The sequence below is a fragment of the Takifugu rubripes genome, chromosome 4 (assembly GCF_901000725.2).
Source record: "Takifugu rubripes chromosome 4, fTakRub1.2, whole genome shotgun sequence".
Classification (NCBI taxonomy): domain Eukaryota; kingdom Metazoa; phylum Chordata; class Actinopteri; order Tetraodontiformes; family Tetraodontidae; genus Takifugu; species Takifugu rubripes.
The window spans coordinates 3,543,728-3,566,389 of NC_042288.1; the positions used below are offsets into that span (position 1 = coordinate 3,543,728).

The window sequence follows — 22,662 nt, forward strand, 5'->3', positions numbered from 1 at the left end:
GGTGTGTGGTGATGAAAGGCTCTTTTTTAAACAGGAAAAAACAAAACTCAAACATTCAGAGTATTAAGCCTGTGTCACTTGTGTCACTAGGACAAGAAACTAACAGACCAGTTTTCCCAAAATATCCCTTTCTTTATATTTAATCATTTCTTCTAGGTGTAGGTGTTGTATAATTTTTGGCAAAAAAGATTGAGGAATAAAGACCTGAACAGCAAACAAATATTAATATAAATCACTAAATGCTACATGCACATGTTTCTCAGCAGAGTGGCCCAGGGAGAAGAAATAACAATAAATACAGTCTCTCTCTCTCTCACACACACACACACACACACACACACACACACTCACACTGACACACTCACACACACTCACACTCACACTCACACACAGGCAAGTGAACTATACGGACACAAACACACACTCCAACTTTTACAGCTTCCCTGCAATGAAGCAAGAAGAGGGGGCTGCTGATGTGAAACATCAATTTCCAGGTTAGCTGCTCCGCGTGGCCGAGGCAGGTATCAGCCATGACCCACCTGGGCCAGATAAGCAGCTGCAAGAAGCTGATCTGCAACCTGCCACCTCTTGGTGCTAAAGAACAGAACACACACAAGCGATTGGGGAAAAAAAAAATGTAATTCATATGCAACCTTGTGAGCTCTTGCTTTTCATTTTGTCTTATCTTTTGCGCAGCACTTTGGTCCACTGCAGTTGCTTTAAGAGGCTGAAAAAATAAAGTTGGATTAGAATTAAAAAATAGCAATATACTGACTGATGACAAAGAACAATCACAGATAATTGTGTAGCTGAGTGGCAAACACAAACCTACAAATTAATATGACGAGTCAGACATTTTTATCCAGGTACACTGTCACAGCCACAGCCACAGCAATGCCTTCAGTCTAGGCTGATGAACTGGCTTTGTGCAACATTCCCGCAGACATTTTCAATGAACTTTTACCAGCTACAGATGGGCTGTCGTCACGCCTTTGTTTATGTCCACATGGATTCACCATGTGGCTGCAGCAGGCACTGAATAAACATGAATAAACAGTCAACAACACAGGAGTGGGGGACTTGAAATAAAAAAAGAAGATGAGGGAGATCGCTGTAGTGTAACATGACCATGATCGTGCATGAGGAGAAATACTACACGAGTCTTGTGTAAGATGAGGGCTATGAAGCTGAAACCAAAGACCAGGATAAGCTGTGACACACAGGATCACCTCCGCAGGTTTTAAAGGCGTGGGAATGATACGATGAGCGTGCAAACTGACTCAAACTGAGTTAGGCAAACTATCAGTTAACAAATAAACTTACTTTTGCATCAAGTCATGTAATAATTGTAATGATCCAGTAAGTTTTCAATAAGCACCTGATGTATTTCATTCTCTTTCATAGAATGACTTCCTTATTTGACTATTTAAAGATTATTAAAATGCATAAAATATATTCAGTGACTGGAATTATATAGAATGTATACTTTTGGTGTGACAGTGTTTGTTCGGGCAATAATAATGCTAACACCTCACGTGGTTAAGTGCGGACAATCTAGCGCTGCACGTCATGATGGATGGTGTGTTTGCTGACATTGCTGAACCGTGGACCCTCTTATTTCCTGGGGGAAAAACGGGGAGAGCAGGGCAACATAGGAGAGCGATAAAGGATGTCTGACTAAACCAAACCAAGAGGTCCCTATTGGATTGGACTATGCTCACACTATTGGCAATTCAATGTGCGAATCAGTGCATCAGTTCAGTGACAGCCGAAAGCTGTGGCAAGAAGTCAAAGATCAGCGTCGCCTTCATCAAGTAAGGCAAGGAAGGGGAGTAGAATTTCCCAGTGATTAGGAATATCTCCCACCCATGTTGGGGCTCCACTCCAGCTGAAATCAGGTGGTTCAAACTTCTTCATGGAGGAGTAATCACTGCTGCAGCAGCAGATAAGATTTTGAACTAGACACACACAGGCACTAACAGACTTCCTCTAGACCATCTCTTACTGAGCGGAGCCGCCAACTCGAATTCCGACAGTGATGACACAACAGCACTGCCAGAGATGCAAAAAGACCACAAGCTTCACAGCACGATCGAATTGGTTTAGATGAGGGCTGAAAACAGGCCAACACGGCTGCCTCACAGAACCTCCTGAAAATCAGCCAAATACCGATTCTACTCTGAGAAACATCAGAAATTAATGCTCATAGTGCTGAACTTTACTACATCATCTGGTCTGGATGTGTCTCCTTTTAAAGCAAAGAGCAAAACTTGCAAAATAAAGATGAAAAACAAATGATATCGGCATTACGCAATTATTTTCTGGATATATTCATAAATAAAGCAATAATCACGCAATAGTATCCATATTCTGTACAGTACTTTATTGACAACATGAATATTGTCTATCTGTCTATGTTTACTGGTGACAGAGATAGCCTGAGATAGAGAGAGAGGGAGAGAGAGAGAGAGAGAGAGAGAGAGTGTGTGTGTGGGGGGGTACACAGTCATTATCCAAACATTTAGAAAAGATATTCCTTGAGGTTACATTCTGCTTCTTAATTATTATTAAATTAGGAATGCCACTGAGCTTATTAAAAGTTCAAGGTATTTAACTGTGTCAGTAGAAGAATGTGAAGGAGCAAAGCAGCACAGCAGCATCGCAGCAATGGTACAGACAGATATGTTTCAATAACGATATATGCGTGAAAAAAGAATTGAAACCTTTGGCGAATGAAATTGGCCTGTTGTTTCCCTGCTGATACTTTAGAAGTAAAGTTAAACGAAATTTGTAAGAATAAGTGTCAGGAAATACCTCCTGCGCCTCCTTCTCCTCCTAAATATAGAACTATTTGGACCCTTTCATACCCATGATAATTTCACATATCCATCGGGTGTCTGACTGCAGTCTGATTATGATCCTTGCTAATGTCGGGAGTAGAGGGGGCCTCTGTGGGGGGTCAAAAGAGTCCCTTCTTTTTTCCTCCCAAACAATTTTGGACCATTTAAGTTATCAAAATCAAAGGCAAACAATGTATGTGACTGGGTACTATGAAATGGCATCCACAATCCAGTGTGGAAGGTTTTTTTTTAAATTTTCAACAAATGCTCTTTCTACGAGTTAATTACTTAGAAGAGAGCTTAATCTGCCGAATCAGGACAAAGTGGATTAAGAGATGAGAGTGCTTAATCAAAGTGTTTTCTCACTCTAATTACACATCCCATTTCCTGATACACACACTGTTATCAGCCACTTTATTTAAACACTAACCCCTCTCTTTTAACTGCCCCCCCCCAGGAATGAATGATTCCAAAGCCTGGGGTGCATTACCGGAAATGGTCGAGAACATATGGCTGTGCAGCTGAAACAATGGGGCAATTGTGGTCTAAATGCCATGAAGAGGTCCTCTTGTGTGCTTAGACACTAACTGCAGCCGGCTGATGCAGCCCATCATTCATAGCAGCATATTCTTTGCAAGTTTTCACAGCCATATCCAATAAAGCTGTGGTGTTTTTCCGCATGCCAGAGAGTAAAGTCTGCTGACTCAGCTGTAATAGACAGTTGTACCCATGCCACAGTTTACAGCATCTGAAGGCCTCCTCTGACCCTGTTCACCTGTCCCATCGTGCCGTACCTCAAGATCATTGCTCAAAAGTCCTGCGTTTGTCCTGACACAAATCTCTTGTTAGCAAGAAGGGGGAGGAGGTTTAATTTTATGATCATATCTATGGCAATTTTCTCTGATGAAAAATCAGTAGCCTTCTTCTGCAATATCTAGCTGAGGAAGGTGGACACAAGCTAAATTTGCTGATATTGTCAATAGAAGGCCAAATACTGTACAGGTGCACCCTATACAGATGAATAAGTGAATGAAACTCTAATTCACGGCTTTACATCCCAGCCTAAAACTCAGCCGCAAACGAGAGAACGGTTGGGGAAACAGGAACACTGAGTTTGAGTCATGCAAGCCTGGCCTCTCAGACAGGTGTTCATTTATACTCTTCAAATTTTATGCTTAAATAATGGTCAATTAAAGGAAATCATGACAGCTGAATATGATTAAATTCCTCCATTGTGCCTTAAAAGTACAATTCAACTACTCTTTATTCTCAGCACAATTTCTCTACTGAACCTTGAGATGAAAATATGTTGTCAATCTGCCTTTTATTCAAATTAAAAGTGACTGACGTTAGTGCTCAAACTGCCGCTTGATTGATTCTCCATGTGGGACAATAACCCATACCTAATTACAAGATTTTTGTCTGCCTTTTGACGTGTTTATCAAGAGGAGGGCTTTCGAGATGAGGACATCTGCTGAACTAATAAACAATAATCTTGACAAATTGTGCCTGTCTGATTACTCAGCTCCACCCTCATAATCACACTGCTGAGAGCTGGTGACCAGGGAGAAGGTCTGCTGGACCGAAGCCCAGCTGCCTGAGGAAAAGGACACAGTGATTAATGACCAGGGGACAACCTGGGCAGAATAGTTCAGTGAATTAGTAACACCATCATCCAACAGTGAGGTGCCCTTCAATGGTCAGAACAAAGGCTGGTTGAAATGAGAGCTAGCCGATTGCCTAAAGGTGTTTAGTGTTAATGGACAATGATGCAACTATGAAAAATATTCACTGTATACCTACTGTAACCTTGTCTGCACTACAGCATACACCGTTTATAAGAGGATGACACCAAAATTATTACATGTGCCGTAATGGTTTTGATACTCATGTAATTTCATGAATCAGAAACAAATCTTTTGAAAAGACATTTCCAGTGACATGAAACTCCAATACGGTACATGGGGAAGGTAAAATTCAGGAGCTCAGAATGGGAGCCATGACAGCCTGGCCGAGACAGAGAGTAAAGGTCATGCGATTAAAAGAGGAAAACACTTAGAGGAAAAATCAATCCAATATAGAGGATTTTAATTCCAAGTCACTGACACCTTGAAAGATGATGAAAAGCCCGACATGTCTAAATTGCCTTGTCAGTCACTGCAACCAAGAAAAATAGTGGTAAAATGGGGAATAAGTGACCTGAACTCCCCCACAACTGCATTTTTACATATTATAACCAAATTTATTATACAGTGGAAGTGTAGGAAATTAGCAGAGTGAGAGACCAAAATAAGGAACCAACTCAGGTCTCCTCTGTAACTAAACTCTGAGGATCACCAGACAAATAAACACCCCAAATTTATTACTAGAGTTTGTCATTAGGTCTGACAAAAAACAACACAGACACTTACCGACAGGCATGTCTTCATAGATGAGAAGATAGGTTGAAAAAAAGTAGTTCAGGAAGCGTGGTGGCTGGTTGGAGCCTGTGGACAGAAAGGTATTCGGATTAATAATGACAATATTTACAAAAATGATTGCCACAGCTTTACCTCCTAGTTTACAGTGAAGAAACCGCAGGAACACAAACAATGAGGGCTTTGAACTAATTTCAGGTATGGATCATGCAAAAAAATCCCCAAGAGAACCTGATGTTCAATAAGTAGACAAACGTGACTACAGCGTTAATCACATTTCTTCTCCTTACAGCTCCCTCTGTGGCAGCTGGTTCATTGTTCATTTCATTCAATTTTTAATTTTTCTTTCTGTTTTACTGTAATAAAAAAAAACATTCTTGTAAAATTGGTGAGGTTTGTGATGATTTCTACAACTACTCAGAATTTAATTGATCAATGAATGTTGATTTTCCTGGCATGATGACGATGATGATGATGATGATGATGATGATGATGATGATGACTGATTCATCAAAATTATAAATGAACATATGAGGAATTATGTATTTAACCTGGTGTTCTCTCAGTGAGCGTCATGAGGTGGTGACCTGGAAAGATTTTCACTTCACAGGTGAGCCTTGTCAGGGTTATTTAGTGGAATTTCTTGCCTTATTAATGGGATTGGGATCATCAGTTAGGTTGTGCAGGAGTCAGGTTGTTACACAGCCGACAGCCCTATTAGACAACTATATGTGTACTTTAAATGCCTTCATTCATAGATTTGATGCCCGGTGAGAATCTACAATGTAAGTATTCATGGAAATAAAGAAAAGGCATTGAATGAAAAGGTGTGTCCAAACTTTTGGCCTGTACTGTATGTGAAATCATCCTAAACTGTGGAATTATTGGTGATTGATTCCATCCTGGTAACGTATTGCGTCACTTCCTGTCTTCTCAATCGTTCGTTGGTTGCATTGTGCACGGGGTGTTGTATTCACTTAATATTGAACACTTGGTGTGTTGTATTCACTTTACTAATTTGAACACTTGGGACATTCTAGTCACCTGATAACAACAGTGAGAAACAACCCATATTAAACAAATACAAAACGTAAATTTGGTAAAGTTATTATTCACGTCGGAGCCAACGACACCCGGCTTCGTCAGTCAGAGGTCACCAAAATTAACTTGGAGTCGGTGTGCAACTACGCAAAAACAATGTCGGACTCTGTACCATTCTCTGGTCCCCTCCCCAATCTGGCCAGCGAATAAATGTTTAGCCGCAGGTCATCGCTTCGTCGCTGGCTGTCACGGTGGTGCCCCGAAAACCAGGTGGCCTTTATAGACAATTGGAGCACTTTTTGGGGAAAACCTGGTCTGATTAGGAGAGATGGTGTCCATCCCACACGAGATGGTGCCTCTCTCATTTCTAGTAATTTGGCTAATTTTATTAGACCCAAAGTGACCTGACAATCCAGGGTCCAGACCAGGATGCACAGTTGTAGTCTTACACACCTCCCTGCTGCTTCCATAGAACCCTCATCCACCAACAATAATATATTTAACACTATAGTGGTAGTCTCTGTTCCACGGTTAAAAGTTCACCAAGCACAGAGCAGGGGAGCGGTCAATCACCATAATCTTATTAAAATTAATACTAAAGCGCAAGTTGGAGGAACTAATATCACAATTAAGTGTGGACTGTTAAATATTAGATCTCTTTTGTGTAAATCCCTGTTAGTACACGACCTGATAGCGGATCATCACATTGATTTATTTTGTCTTACTGAGACCTGGCTTCAGGAGGAGGAGTATGTTAGCTTAAATGAATCTACTCCTCCTACCCATCTTAATTATCATATTCCACGTGTTACTGGTCGAGGAGGGGGAGTGGCAGCAATCTATCACTCCAAGTTATTAATTACTCACAGACCAAAATATGACTCCAGTTCATTTGAAAGCCTGACTCTTGGCATCACATATCTGAACTGGAAGGCAGAAAAGCCACTTCTGTTTGTAGTTGTATATCGGCCCCCTGCTGGGCCACATTCAGAGTTCCTGTCTGAGTTCTCTGATTTCTTATCTGACTTGGTCCTTAGAACGGACAAAGTCATTATCATTGGAGACTTTAATATCCATGTAGACGTTGTAAATGACAGCTTTAGAAATGGCTTCATTTCATTACTTGAGTCAGTTGGTTTCATTCAACAGATAAACCAACCAACTCATAACTTCAACCATACCCTAGATCTAGTCCTGACTTATGGTGTTGAGGTAGAACATGTGTCAGAACCCACTCCTGTCAGACCATTCTTTGATCATTTTCACATTTATGATTAAGGATTCTTCTATGCTCAGAACAAAGTCTTACTATAGCAGATGTCTTTCAGATAATGCTGTAGCTAAGTTTAAGGAAGTGATCCCTGTGCTAATCCCAGGACCACCGTGTGTTTCCCCAGGGATAAATCATTATAATTTTAGCCCTGCTGAGGTTGACTCTATTGCGGAAGGTGCAGCAACCTCACTGAGAATCACGCTTGATTCTGTTGCCCCCCTGAAAAAGAAAATAGTAAATCAGAGGAGGTGTGCCCCCCTGGTATAATTCACATATCAGGACCCTCAAGCAGAAAGTGCGAAGACTGGAAAGGAAGTGGCATTCTTGTAAAATAGACAGCTATCATGTAGCCTGGAAAGACTGTCTATTAGGTTACAAAAAGGCCCTTCGCAAGGCTAGAACAGCTTATTTTTCCTCTTTAATTGAGGAAAATAAGAGCAACCCCAGGTTTCTTTCAGCACTGTGGCCAAATTAACTAAGAGTCACAGTGTTTTAGATCCACGTATCCCTTCTTCCCTTAGTGGTGAAGACTTCATGAGCTTCTTCACTGATAACGTTCTAGCCATCAGAGAAAAAGCTAACCAGGCCATCCCTACAACTAGACCATCACCAGATGTGCTGACGGTGGGAACATACAGGTTCTCCAACAAGCCCTTAAACTCCTTCACCCCTATATATTTTTCTGAGGCGTCATCGCTAATTCAGAAACCCAAGACCACCACGTGTCTTTTGGATCCCATCCCAACACACCTGTTGAAGGATGTTTGACCATTGATAGGCAGTTCTATCCTGGACCAGATCAATTGTTCTTTAGTGTCAGGTTATGTACCCTGGTCCTACAAGGTGGCAGTGATTAAGCCATTGCTTAAAAAAACATCACTGGATCCTGACATATTAGCAAATTATAGGCCAATATCCAACCTTCCTTTTATCTCTAAAGTTCTTGAGAAGTTGGTGGTGACGAAGTTACTGGAGCACCTGCAGAGGAACAGACTCTTTGAGATGTTTCAGTCAGGCTTTAGAGCTCATCACAGCACAGAAACAGCACTTCTTAAAGTTACTAACGATCTTCTCATAGCTTCAGATCATGGACTGGTCTCTCTACTGGTTCTGCTGGATCTCAGTGCTGCTTTTGATACAGTTGATCACAGCATCCTGTTACATAGACTGGAACATGTGATTGGAATTAAAGGGACAGCACTAGACTGGTTTAGATCATATTTATCTGATAGATACCAGTTTGCTCATGTCCATGGTGTTCCCTCCTCATACAGTAGGGTTAGCCATGGAGTTCCTCAAGGTTCTGTACTTGGACCAATCCTCTTCACCTTGTACATGCTTCCCTTAGGGAACATTATTCGGCAGCATGGGATAAATTTTCATTGTTATGCTGATGACACTCAGCTTTATTTATCCATGAAACCAGAGGAGACAGAGAAGTTAGTGAAGCTCCAGACCTGTCTTAAAGACATAAAGTCCTGGATGTCTTCAAATTTCCTCCTCCTTAACCGAGGAAAAACTGAGGTCATGGTGTTTGGTCCTGAACCTCTCAGGGATAGATTAGATCATATGATCACTCTAGATGGTATCTCATTAACATCTAGTCTCTCTGTGAGGAATCTAGGAGTAACTAACATTAAATTAGTCTCTAGAAGTGCCTTTTTTCACCTGAGGAACATCAAAAAGATTAGGAAGCTACTGATGCTGAAAAGTTAATTCATGCTTTTGTTACTTCCAGGCTGGACTATTGTAATTCTTTATTATCAGGGTTTCCGCCCATCAGCAGGAGGGTCCCCCAACATGAGCTTGGTCCTGCTCAAGGTTTCTTCCTGTTAAAGGGGAGTTTTTCCTTGCCACTGTTGCTTGTCTGGGGTTAGGCCCTGGGATTATGGAAAGCGCCTTGAAACAATTTTGATTGTATAAGACGCTATATAAATAAAGATTGATTTGATTTGAATTATTTATACTCTGACCTGCACCTTCCAAACATGGTCCCAGTGTATACATTCAAACCTTTGGAAGTTTGAGACTTAGTCTATTTAAGTTAGCGTCAAAAGATTTTCTGGTTACTTTGAGAGTAATTAAACTATTGCCCTCTTCCCCAGACCCAATTTTTTTTAAACAATCTTTGATCTCTATTTTGTTCAAAAAAGGTTGAACAAACATCCTGGATCTATTTGATAATGAACATGTAACTGTAAGGCACCAGGAAAAAATACATAAATAGCTCAAACATTGTAAAGTGCAGACTGTTTTCATGTGTTAAGTTCATCTCAAAGTTTTATTAGGATGCTGCTCAAACATTATTAACTAATGAGGTGACAGAACTCGGGCAGCAAATCAGATGGTAAAGACTCACACTACCACTCTTTTTTAGCTGTTTCAACTCCTAAAATTAAATGCTGAGAAAACTACATAATTTCTGTAAACCAAATAATTTTGCATATTTAAAATACATCATAAATTAAGGTGCAAGCTACCTTTATTATCTGGAAAGATGGATATTGATTAAAGCGTCACTAAGCAGATTTCTGCTACAGAAAGTTCTCTGTCATTTTAGGGGGCTGAGGCCATTGGGCGTGTCTCAACTGCAGGAACCACCCCCAAATGGCCACTTTTGCCGAGTTCCAACTTCCAAGGTAAATGTAATGCAGCATAAGCCCTGATATAAGGTTGCTGTGTTGGGGTCCAGGCTTCCCGGTTGTTTTTTTCCTCCAGGGAAAGCCATGCTCCTGCCACAGGCTGATGCACCTGCAGGCTATCAGCGATCAGCCGCCTATTTAAGGACTAAACTCCTGCCTACCAGTGTCGGAGTATTTTGGTGTTTTTGGTGACTTTGGAACATTTTGGTCTCTTGTCTTTGGTGCGTTTCCCTGCTCGTCCATGGTATCCTGCTGGACTCGTGAAACATGCAGAACTCGACTCCTGTGTTGGCTTCGCGCTGGAGCTCTCTGTGCACTCCGGAGGTTTGAACTAGTGCTTCCCTACAGTCCAAGAGGACTGCCATTTTTGTGTTTGTTGAATAAAACCTAGTTTTGGACTTTTCATCACTGCGTTCTTGCCTGCTTCCGGGTCCTGTTAAAACCCAGACCGTAACATGCTGCTCTCCTACCCCACATCGGGACGAGGTAGTCATCCACTCGACAACAACTGCATTGTGGGGCAGTCGCTGACAACCGAACTGGTGAAAATATAAAATGATCTACAGCCAGTGAGAGTAGTAATGGGGGTTAGTAAGAAACACGGAAGCGACCAGAACAGCAATAGCAACAACAGCAGAGCAGAGCAGCAACAGGGTGAAAAACAACAGGATCATAGCAATATATAATTTCTTGTTGATTTTTGAGTGCACAAACGACCTGATGGACTCTTTTCTGCTCTGATTTTGCAGTAAAAACATCACCTCGCCTAGACATTGCATTGTGAGCATCTCCTGTGTCGCTTCTTGTGTGAGTTTTTGATACAAAACATGTTTAGAGATCGAGTAGTCTAGGCGGCCAGGCCCCTACTGATGGAAGACCCTCTCTCGCTGGCCATCCCTGTAGGGTAGAACCTGTGAACAGCATGGTGACCCAACAGCCCATCATTTAGTGTGAACAAGGCTTAACAAGAACTTTTATGGGGCCTAAATATGTTCCTGCTCTAGTGTAGGTGCTGAGAATAGCCCCAAAAACTCATTGGTGGGTCTTGAAGTTTACTCAGTGCTGATTGGGAGCAGGATGTGACGAAATCAGGATTCAAAGCAAGCTCTCCTTCATAGTATCCAACACTATGTACACAAACAAGAAACATGTCAACCACCTCAGCTCCTTCCCATGTTTACCCCTGCTACGTGTCAGGGGAGTTGTTGGTGTTTCTTTTTGTGTTCTTTGTTTCCAGAGTGGCGCCATCTAGAGGCTGAGAGAACTGGTGGAACACCGAAAGGCAGACGGAACACCGAAAGGCAGGCAGTGCTGGTGATGAGGAAGATTGACACCACCTGTGGACTCCCGGGGTATCTTAGGATTGGCTCCCCTGTGTCTATCGGAGTCCCGCTTTAAAGGCTCTCCTCCCTTATTTCATGGGGGCTCTCTCTCTCGCTCACGGTTGGACAGGAAGAGTTTGTGGAGGGCAGGTGGGACTAGGTAAGGACGAGGTACCCCATACATTGCCGCATGTAGACATTCTGTTTGTTATTTACACTAGGTTATGGGCTGTTGCCACTGATGTTTTAAGATGCCCTGTTTTTTGACTTTTGTTTTGGCACAGACCTGTTTGTTCCATCTCTCCCTCCACTCCTGATACAGTATATGCACGTTTTTACTGTTAAGAAATAAAGCACTATCTTGACAGGCTGTATCAGTCTTTCCCTGGTGGTCTGTCAGTCTTTACGTTAACCCCCCCCCCCCCCCAAAAGGGTTTAATGTAACAACCCCCTTTCTCATTGCTGTTTTCTTTATGATTTTTGGTTTCGGCGGCTAACATCAAAACAGTCAAGGTGATCTAAACTCGTGGTGTCCCTCAGGGGTCCAACCCTGTAGTGACCTGATCATCGAGGGAGGCGAGTGGGAGCACTGGTTTCCATTGAGTTCCTGCGCCCAATATTTAGCAGGAATTCCCAAAGCGGAAATGTGCCTGTTAGATTTAAGGATATTTTCCACATTTTTAATGATGCTTTTACATTTTTATATAAAGTATCAGCAGAAGATAATTTGGTTTTATCAAGTTTATTATTGTAGATAAAAATGAGACAAAGTGTAGGCAGAGCTGGGAGCTATCTTGTTCATAATATCAAGATCAATTGTCTGACAGTGACTTTTCATTTTATGTTTCTTTTTTCATGTGCAGGTCTAAAAGTAAAGGTTTTTCTCAAAGTACTTATTATCTTGAACCTGGTACAGTGTCATTTTATAAACATAAACTATCTGAACATATTTTCAGACACAATTAATTGATACAAATAACCAAGTTGTGTTTTTCCTTTAACGAAGAGCACTCGATAAGTCATGAGAGTGTAATCTATTTTTCACCTGAGGTGGCAAAAATAAAACACTCTATAGGTATATTCCTAAATTTTTTGCATTGTTTCACATACAACAGCAAGGTTAAAGGTCTGCTGTGTAGGTAGAGCTCTGTGGTGTCGGAAGACTGTGAAGATACGAGGTGTTTTGTTGAGCAGATCAGGTAACAAAGCTCCAGTCTTTGATCAGCCAAGCTGGGGGACACCGAGGCAAGAAAATGCCAGGTCAGCACTTTCTGAAGCGAGGGTGCTTGATATTATCCAATGCTTTGAAAAGGGAATGTTCAGTCGTGAGAGCATGTGTGGAAGATGATACTTATCTGTGGCCTGACAGCATGACGCAAATACCCCTTTTCTTCCAAAAAGAACCTCCTGCTAGTTTGGTGCTGGGGCTAGAGTCAGCGCATAACTAGTTCCAACCTGATTCCTCCAAAAAATGGTTTGCTGTTCCATAGGCCAAGAGTAAAGTTGAGCCAATTGAACCAGAGTAAAATGTGATCATGTGACTGTATGTCAGAAGCCATTATGCTTCAACTTTATATGTTCTCCACAATGTGGACAATAAACCAGTTTACTATAGCACGGTTAAGTTAACTACTCAACCATTAAGTTCTACCTTTTATGAACCCACCAAAGAAACATTGTTTTGGAGGCAAAAAAATACCCAAGTGAGAGAAATGTTAATGCTAACTTGTTACCAAACCATTAGCTAACATTCGTAAGATTTGTAGCTTGCTTTCAAATCGACTTTTTAACTTTTGGTGTTTCTGTTTTGATCTCTAACCCCGCCCAAAATTGATGCGGTGGCTTGTGTCTTTGATTCTTAACTCTGGGCCCTATTAAGCCCACCGTGAAGTTGATGCTTGCCCAAAATCTTTCTGGTAACAGTTTGGAACCGGCTTGGCTGCTACTTCGGTGTGGAAAACAAAGAACTGGTGCTAGGTCACGCAGTAGAACCAGCCCTAGAACCTCTTTGGTGGAATAGGGGTAATAGAGGATGCCAAGAATCTGGAGTGTACTTCGAGTTGAGGAGGAGAGGTTAATAAGCTCTAATCCACTTCTGCGATCATCATCCTTAGATGACGGAATGTAGATTGATTACAGCCACACAATAATGAGAGCAGCGCTCATCAATCTAATTTGTTTGATTAGGATGGTAATTCTAACATTGAGTACAGGGTCAGGCTGGCATGCTAATACTACAGAAAGTCAGACAGAAAACACTTAAGGAACTGGAAAAAGGTGCCAAATCTTCCAGCTTTTTTCTCCTCTAGAAACCTGAAAACAAAATTCCACCAGCTACTTTGCTGTCATGCATTTGCGCACTGCATTTTCAGACTTTGTCGCAGGACAATACAATAGTCACCTGAAGCAGAAACTATTAGTCTGAGCAAGGAGTCGCAAAAAACAAGGTTGCCATAATCAGCAGAAAATACACCAACCAGCGACAGTTTCAAGGTGGACACTGAATACAGACAACAGGAAACCAGGAAAACATGATGGATCTGGTGTTGATTCCAGCCACAGAAGGATGAAAACGGCCTTGATCAACTTGTGCTTGACAGAAAGAGGTTGTGGCATTCACTTAATAACTTTCCCTGCTGCCTCAACAGTGTCTGACCGGCAATGTCACCTGTCTGTCTCTTGAAGACAGTTCACATTAAAGCTCCCTCACTTTGTATCTCTTTCTGCTGACCTCACTGAAACACACTTAAGAAGGGAAAGTGCTTTAAAGTAGCCTTCTGAACAATAACACCAGACTTTAGTGTAACATGGTAAGAAGTGCATTGTGTTTCAAAAGTAAGAAGCAGCTAACCCATTTGTCTATTAGGCTAGCACAGACTGTGGCTGCAGCTGGGAGACAAAGAAAGGGACCCTGAGACGACACAGAAAATAATCTAATGAACTCCAATCATGATCATGAGCATATCATGCATATGGTCATTCTGTGTGACTAGAGGTGTTACCTTTACAGAAAGAGTGGAGTAGGAGGACAGGAAGGAGAAGCTTGACGACTGTCATCCTGCCACCTAAAGCCACGCTCCACGACATCACCTGTCAGAAAGAACACAGAACACAGCACAGATAATCAGGAGACATCTTCGGGATTCACATTGTGAGGTGATTACTTGTGAGGTGAAATTGATGCAATCTAACAATTAGGACAGAAAATAGAGGAAGGTGTCTAAGGTAAAGATGCTGGCCCAAATGTGTGACCAAAGAGATGACTAATGAAATGTGGAAATTCTGCATTAACACAACTCTATCTCTAAACTCCTGCATAACTGCATATTTCCATCAAACTTGAGATCCATTACCCTCCCATCAGAACAAATTGTTGTAATGGTCCTCCTCTGTGGGCTTTCTGTCCAGCTGCATCTCTCTCAAGGTGTCTCACTGTACTCAAGTCTCCTCCATCCCTCATTCTGTTGCTTGTTACCCAGAACAGCCTGAAGTTTCCCTGACAATCTAATTTGGATTTATCCTTCCACATTCTGATGCTCCCTTGCTTTAAGAACAACAAAAAAAAAACTCAGTAAAAAACTTAGTAAATCAGTGCAAGACATCATAAAATGCAAAGTAAAATACAATGGTGAAGCTATATTGTGCTCACTGTCCTGTCACTGCTGTTGCTATTATAAATTTACACAGGATGGGGGATTCAATTCACACAAAGCAGCAAAAATTCACATGTGAGTGAGAAAACATTGTGGAAAAAATAGGCTGTCATTGCCCATGGTGTGTAAATATGTGTGTGAATGTGAGTTTGCCTGAAATAGCTGTGTTGAATAGGCACATTTGTTTTCATTTGCATTCTTACATTTCACCTTCTGTAACAATGCAGCCTGCATGGCTAGGTCTGTCACTTTTCTCTCCATTCCTTCCTCATTTTCTTTTACCCTCTTTCACACTTACACACACGCACTTCCACACACACATACACACACGCACACACACAAATTGGTCTCAGCTCGACAGCAAATCTCTAAACAGAAACACATTTACACATTTCATCACTTTACATAAAAAAAACAACTTCTTGCTGTATTTATTATAAGTACACTTGAATTAGCATAAGTTGGACACATTGGAACAGTTTAGGTAGCCTAATTTATAGACAGATAGTTTATCAGAGCCAGTAAAACAGCATGGAACAAGTCTATAGGGAGGGAACTACCCTGTTCCTCCTCAATGTTCAGGTAGGAATGATTAGTCCTGAGGAAGAAAATCAATAAAGTCCATTCCTACAGTGGCCACACCACAGCAAATGTGAACCCTTTTAGCCAAATTTCAAAATGTCTTTAAATAAAGATTTTCTGATTTTCTAAATACAGCATTATCATGTTTTTTTACAAAACAAACATAAAGACCTGAACTGATCATCACTCTGTAGAGTTATGAAAAACTCAGGTGGTCTTTAAAGCTATGAGCAACTCTCCATCTAGCCATCTGACATTAGTATAGGAATTCAGTACAAAAACTCATCACGTAGAGAGCAGCAACACTTACTGAACTTACTGAAAATGAAAAGTCTGGGGAAATATGCACAAAATGGCTGCTGTTGTGTCAATTTATCTTATTCTCATGTAGACAATAATCTTAATTCCACTATTTGTAGCTCCACTTGTTTGAACAATGTGTGGGAATTTTTCCCAAGTCGTCTGAATCAAGCTATTGTGTGCATTTTGTAGGGTGTACAACGAGAATCACTGCAATCACTTCATTAACAATGTAGGCGTGGGAGAGGATAATCAAACCCCGCTTAGCCCAACAATGCAGCTCCAGACTCCATGTATCAAAGGTGTAATTTGAAAAGTGTGGCAAGAATCAGAAGGTAAAATAAAACAATGTGGGTGGCAGAACATCATGAAAACATCAAAGAAGTGTTACCAGAGGACAACTCTGCTCTTAAAATGACAAGTTAGGCTGGCAACTCACGATTTTAGGCCACATTTTGGGCCTAAATCCAACATTAAAGTGTTCCAGCCTTGACCAACATTTAAAACCTCAGAGCTTCAGAGAAGCAGGACTTTTCTTGAGTGACTTTTCTATATTATCAATTCATCAAATCTAAACTAAAACACTCTATGTCACATTATGTTTTCTGTGCCAGTGCATGCTGGGAAAGGCGCTGTCATTAATGGCTGTTGACCCTGTCCATTACACTTCTCACTGTCATGATTAGATAATAAATGCACATGTGTCCATTGATTGATCAGATCAGATTACTTAATTTCATCCATCACTTCATCACTTTTGGAATCAAAGACAAACTACAAAATGAAGAAGAAAGATTTTGATATTGAACTAGCATGAGAAAAACACTCAAGACTAACGGCTCCTGAGTTTCATTTTTATTCCTTTGCCACGGCTGAGAAGAAACTGATTTATGTGATAACTCATTACCCCAACCACTGACAATCACTACAAAAGTGCAGTCCTGGAGTAGCAGTAGTGCAGAAATGCATGTTCCATCAGTCACTAAGGCGTGAGGTGATTACACAATGCATGACAGGACAAAGCGGGGATGTGGACGCTGGCTGTCCAACTCTATTGGCTGTACTGTCAACATATATCAATCTGCGACTTTCTGTACCCCGTCCTTTAGTCTGTCAGAGTCTTTTTCACTCCCGTCACCCATAACTTTCTTGCAGGGGTCTTCCACTGCACCAAAATGTGCCTTTTTATGTCAGTCTCTCCTACCTTTGCAGACTTTTAAGTCAGCTTCAGCTGCAATTGTTGTGTCACCACAGTCATCACGTCTCTTTTGTTGGATCTGCACGCTTAAAGACCGAGCTGCCGTCGCTAAACAAAGTTTCATTGTGAAAGGAAGACTTGGGAAAGTGAAGGATGAACCAAAACTGCTCTCATTCAGCTGTGATTAAAAATGTCCTTACAGTTATGCAACAAGCAGATGAAATCCAAAACTATTTGCAGCATTAAATCAGATGTTTACATTACACCAATCCAAGCTCACATGGGAACGATCCCAACACAAACAACTGGGTTTAATGCTTAGAACAATGGAAACATATAGAGCACCCATTTGGCAAAGCTCAGTATGGCTGAAATCCAGGTGTATTTAAAGTTATGGTCCTGAGGCTCTGACAATAATGTGATTAAGCTAGTACAAAGTGAAGAGCACTATTTGGTGCTACAGCGCTCTCTCCAGAGAGGCCTGTCTCCGGTCTTATAGTACTCAATATTATTGATTGCGTAGCAATTGTGTCTGACTTGTCGGAACCTCAAAGGCCATCCTGGAGTGAGTGGATCTCCTCAGCCGGCGGCCAAATCTGGATTATTACAGCAAATCAATGACAGATTCCCCTCGCACTATATTCTCTGTGAAAAAGCCATCCCCCATTAGCGCTGTGATCGCAGACAGATTAGCAGACATATGACCTCATCAGGTAGGAGGGAGGGGCGGCGTTTACTCGGAGGAATGTGTCCTCTTTCCTGTTCTCCTGACGGGTTTCATTTACAACGTGGTGTGACTTTTTAAAGGTCTTACTCAGCACATTCTGTTGATATTATTAAGAGTGCACACAGAATAAGCAGGCAGAACACAAAGAATTTTGCAGTAGAACCACATATGGGACAAGTCACCACTGCTCCCAATGTGATCAACATATCCACGTTATTGATGTAACCAGAGACTCAAAATGGTGAAAATTAGTGTAAAAAGCTGGAAAAATGTGCCATATCTAGCAGCAAAAGATGGTTTGAGAGGAGGTCAAAGAGCAAATCACAGTCACAGTACAGTATGGTGACCCACAGGGGCCAGACCATGCTCTCTTAACTATGTGACTATGATGCCAGGAATTTAATAAGAAAATGATGTGACATTAACCTTACGCATGAAAAAGCACACAGGCTAAACTCTGGATTCCACTGGCAGCACAGTCTGCATGAATGGTGCAAGTATTCCAGAAGCTCAGACAGAAGTCAGAGTCATTATCTGAAAACTGATGGGACCATAGCGTGGAGCTACAAGGGAGGACTTTAAGGGCGGAAAGAAGTTAAGAGATAAAAACTTTGACACATACAAATACAAATACAGCCATACAGCCATGTGTATCATATGGGATGAATAGTGGAAGTGGTGTGAGGGAGGTGTAGCTGCTGATGCTGAGGAGCTACATCTGCAATAGGAGCTGCTGTGTATAAACAGAGCCTGGTAGAGGTAACCAAACAGGTGCATACGTCTAGCAGAAGACAGAAAACAGCTGTAAAACGTCTCTGTCTAATTTTCAACCAGATTCACTTTTGCTCCTCCATATTCACACCGCTTTTCCTATTGTTAGCCTCACTCAATCCTCCGATTGTGTGAGTCAATGGTGTGTGTGACCTGTAACTTATGCAGGCTGGGGTGTATCTACAGCCAATGACTGTTGAAACAGCCTGCATTTTAATCAGAAATAGCTGAGAATTATGAGGAGAGGGATTGATGAGCTCCAGCCACAGATATAGACAGATAAAAAACAAGATAAGACAAAACAAGACAAGAAAAGACAAGCTAAGACAAGACAAGCTAAGACAAGATAAGATAAGAATAAAATAGGGAAATTAAGCCCTTCTGACTCTCCATCTGTCCCTGAGATGTAGCCTGCCCAGCAGACTACACCATGAAAGATGGCTGATGGCCTGTTATAAAGTAAATTACAAATGACGAGAGACAATTATGCTGCCTTCACACCAGCAGAGGTGACCCGTCTCTGATGGTTTCCAGTGAAAGTGGAAATTGACAAGTTTAACAAACATTCTTTACAACTATAAGGATAAGCATCTTTGGAAGCCTCTGTTGACCTAATGGCAGGCCCTCCACCTTCCTATGATGCAAGTCATGAATATTTTATAAAATACCTGCCTCAAAGCTGTGATATTATCCACAGAGAAGACTAAATCATTACAAGAAATTCTAGAATGCCCTGCCTGTTGCTGATGTCACCTCTTTTTCTCCTCAGTGCACAATTACATAATCTTCTCTGATTTAAAGCCTTTAGTGTAATGCAGGTAAAATGTAGCAATAACATGATGTCATACTTCAAGGCCTTTTTGTGTCACTCAACTACTCTTAGTCGGCTGTATTTCTATTTGCTGCATTGAAATACATCCAGTTTAACATTTTATTCAATCAGGGAGGCTGACAGTGTTTTTGAGAGTCTGAGCAATGTTTCTTCTACATCATAATAATGTTCAAATCCTGCACTAAATAATGATTGTTTCACAGTCAAACATGAGACCAGCAGGCAAATCCTAGGTCTACAATGTGAAGTGGTTGTGTGATGCTGATGTCAGTCTTAAAATGTTCTGAAGCAGCCCATCTTTGCGCATGGCTGTTATCCACCGTGATGAGCATGGCAGAGCCATCCCAGCAGATGCCTGTGTGTATATAACACAACATAAACACAGACAGCTTGTGTCAGAGGGCAGCTGATAGCCTGTAGAGACTCATCCGTCTCCGTTTGTCTCTCTGTTCGTCAGGGCACGCTCATTCTGTCCTGCTAACAGCTGACTGTTTCTATCCCGGATGAAAGATCAAATCAGACCATTTAGGAGCTCCTCTGCAGCACAGATGACCTTTATGTTTCAACACTTCTCCTCTCATCTCATTCACATCCCGTTTTACTCCGACATCATTGTCTTTGCGCCTCGTCCTCTCTCTCCCTCTCCTTCTCTCTCTTCCTCCCTCATCGCAACCCCACTTAGGTGCAGCCCTCCATGCGTAAATACCAACATAATGACCGCCGCACAACAAATAACACTTTTGTTTTGTTTCCCATTGCATTTTATATCCAGGGGAGAATATGTCTCAGTCTGGCAAATGCTCGAGTCTGAGACATGTTTCCCACATGTTTTACTGTGATCAGCGAAAGGCCACTACTGTTCCCTCAGAACAGTCCAGCGGTTTTACAGCGAAGCCATAATGACTGAAAAGAAAGATTAATTAGCAATAAGCCAGAGTTGACTTCCTGTGGGTGAAGGTTTTTACCAGCAACAGCTGTGTTGTGACCTGCTGTGTGCACGTCAGTAGGGATTCCTGAAAATATTTGTTCACGTTGGAGCTCTGAAAATAATTCTTATAATGCTAATGTCATTAGGATATCATAATGCTTTCTAAATGTTTAATAATGTATATCCTTGCGTCACCATATGATGATAAATATGCAGCTCCAGGGTAGAAGCTTGTATAAATTTACAGTTTTATTCACTTCTGTGCATCTGCTTGGCTGATAATGACCGCAAGGGTCACATGGGAGGCAGTAGAAATGAGAGACGGCAAAGCAAAGAATGACCTTTATTATTATATATTATTGAAAAGCACCTACATTGGAATTTTAGAGGAGTTGGTCACCTCAAAAAGATTGACTCATCAAGAGAATGTGGTGCTGAAACCACAAATATGCATTAATCCAGCAGCGGAAACAGAGTATGAATACAGAGAAAATATGACAATAATGACACTTTCCACTGTGTCCAAAAACATATACTGATGTCCTGTTCAATTAGGAGGCAAATACGTCCATAACTAACAAGTAAATCCTTACTTATAGCAGATGCTTTCACCAGTATTTCCCAAATGGTTTTGACTAGTGTCCACACATCAAAATAGCAAATAAAATGCTTAATTTAAACATGTATCATTCTCCGTGCACTGACTTTATTCCACCTCCCCCCTGCCCTCTGCTGCATGCTTTCTATTTTATAAAACTTTACCTGTAACTCAGATCTAGATTGCCACCTCATAGTCAATTGCAATTTCTTCCAAGACAAATAAACATTTTTAGGAGTAGCCGAAAAAGATCAGCCAGTAGATTATCAAACTTGGGGTGGGGGGAATCCCCCGTTTAACCTGACGTTGCCTCGCTGATGCGTTCAGGTTACTCATAAATTAATCAGTGTGCACTGAAACGCTCCGCAGCCGCCACTTTTGGGGTGGCCAAATCTATCTGAGATAACAGCGCTCACCTGACACCTCTACATACTCCGCACGCATGCACACTGCTCCGCGTTTACAGTCCAGTTTATTCTCTCTGACCCTCTAACAAACAGCTGGATTGGACCATCACCAAATATCACAGCGATTCCAACAAACTCATTCCAAATGTCCTCACAATGAATGCGATCCACAACACAGAGGCGCATGAATCCATCACTTAGAACTCCTCCAGCAACTCTGGCGCGCACATTCACACACGGCCATCTAGCGAGCGGAAAAGTCGGTAATTACGCAGAACTATGCAGGGCCCCCAAAATTCTTTCTCATATCAGAGGGTCGCCTCTCACTTGTCCTTCACCACAAACCCCCAGACGGTGCTATTATCGTATCATCCTACCTTCTGCGTCTGTGTCCGTCGCTGGCTGAGCGGCTTTAGGTTCGATTGCCTGTCCTGCTGTGACGCGTTACCAAGTATCAGCTTCCCCCTCCTCGCGCTCTCTCTCTCGCGCGCGCTCTTTCTACCCCCTCCCTCTATTCACTCCTGGTGTAGTTACTCCATCCAAACGAAGTCTGGTTCATTACAGTTTGACTCAATGACAAAAGTATAGATGTATTAAAGTCAAATTGGACCCGCACTACTTTGGAACTGCTGCATGTCCGGAAGCACATGACAATCACTAGTAGCTACATTCCAGCACTGTCTGTGATGGTGCCCAGGCAAGCCACCCCAGTTTTCTCGTTAAATGTCACATATGGTCGAGCATATACTTTCTAGAATTTCGATTAGATTATAATTCAAAAATGTCTGCGATCAAAATAAATAAATCTTGGACTCGTTGACCACAGATGTGTTCAAGAATTATTCTAAGGTTTCAGGGATATTCCGGATTAAAGAGATCCATTTATCAACTTGTGTTGAGGGGATCGAATATTTGACTGCAGATGGCAACGCGATGACACCCAATAGCGTCATCTAGTGTGTTTTACAAAAACGTCCCAGGATCGTGAAAGACGATGACATGAATTAATGATTATGAAGGTGTCTTAAAGGAGGAGGAATTGTTTATTGTTGAGTTTTTATTTTTCTCGAGTCACCAGTGAACGTTTTTAACGTAATAACTAAGTTATTTACCTATGTGTAGATTATAATT

The 22,662-nt window shown here is 41.6% G+C and overlaps 1 protein-coding gene across 1 annotated transcript in view; it reads right to left on the bottom strand.

Moving 5' to 3' along the window:
* cdh23 (cadherin-related 23) overlaps positions 1-21,810 on the bottom strand; it is a 172,913-nt gene extending 151,103 nt beyond the window's left edge. The window contains 3 exon segments of the mRNA XM_029834775.1: positions 5,252-5,326; positions 14,538-14,625; positions 21,687-21,810. Of these exon segments, the coding sequence (XP_029690635.1) occupies positions 5,252-5,326; positions 14,538-14,625; positions 21,687-21,725 (202 nt within the window). The 5' untranslated portion in view covers positions 21,726-21,810.
* Between the last annotated feature and the right edge of the window lie 852 nt (positions 21,811-22,662).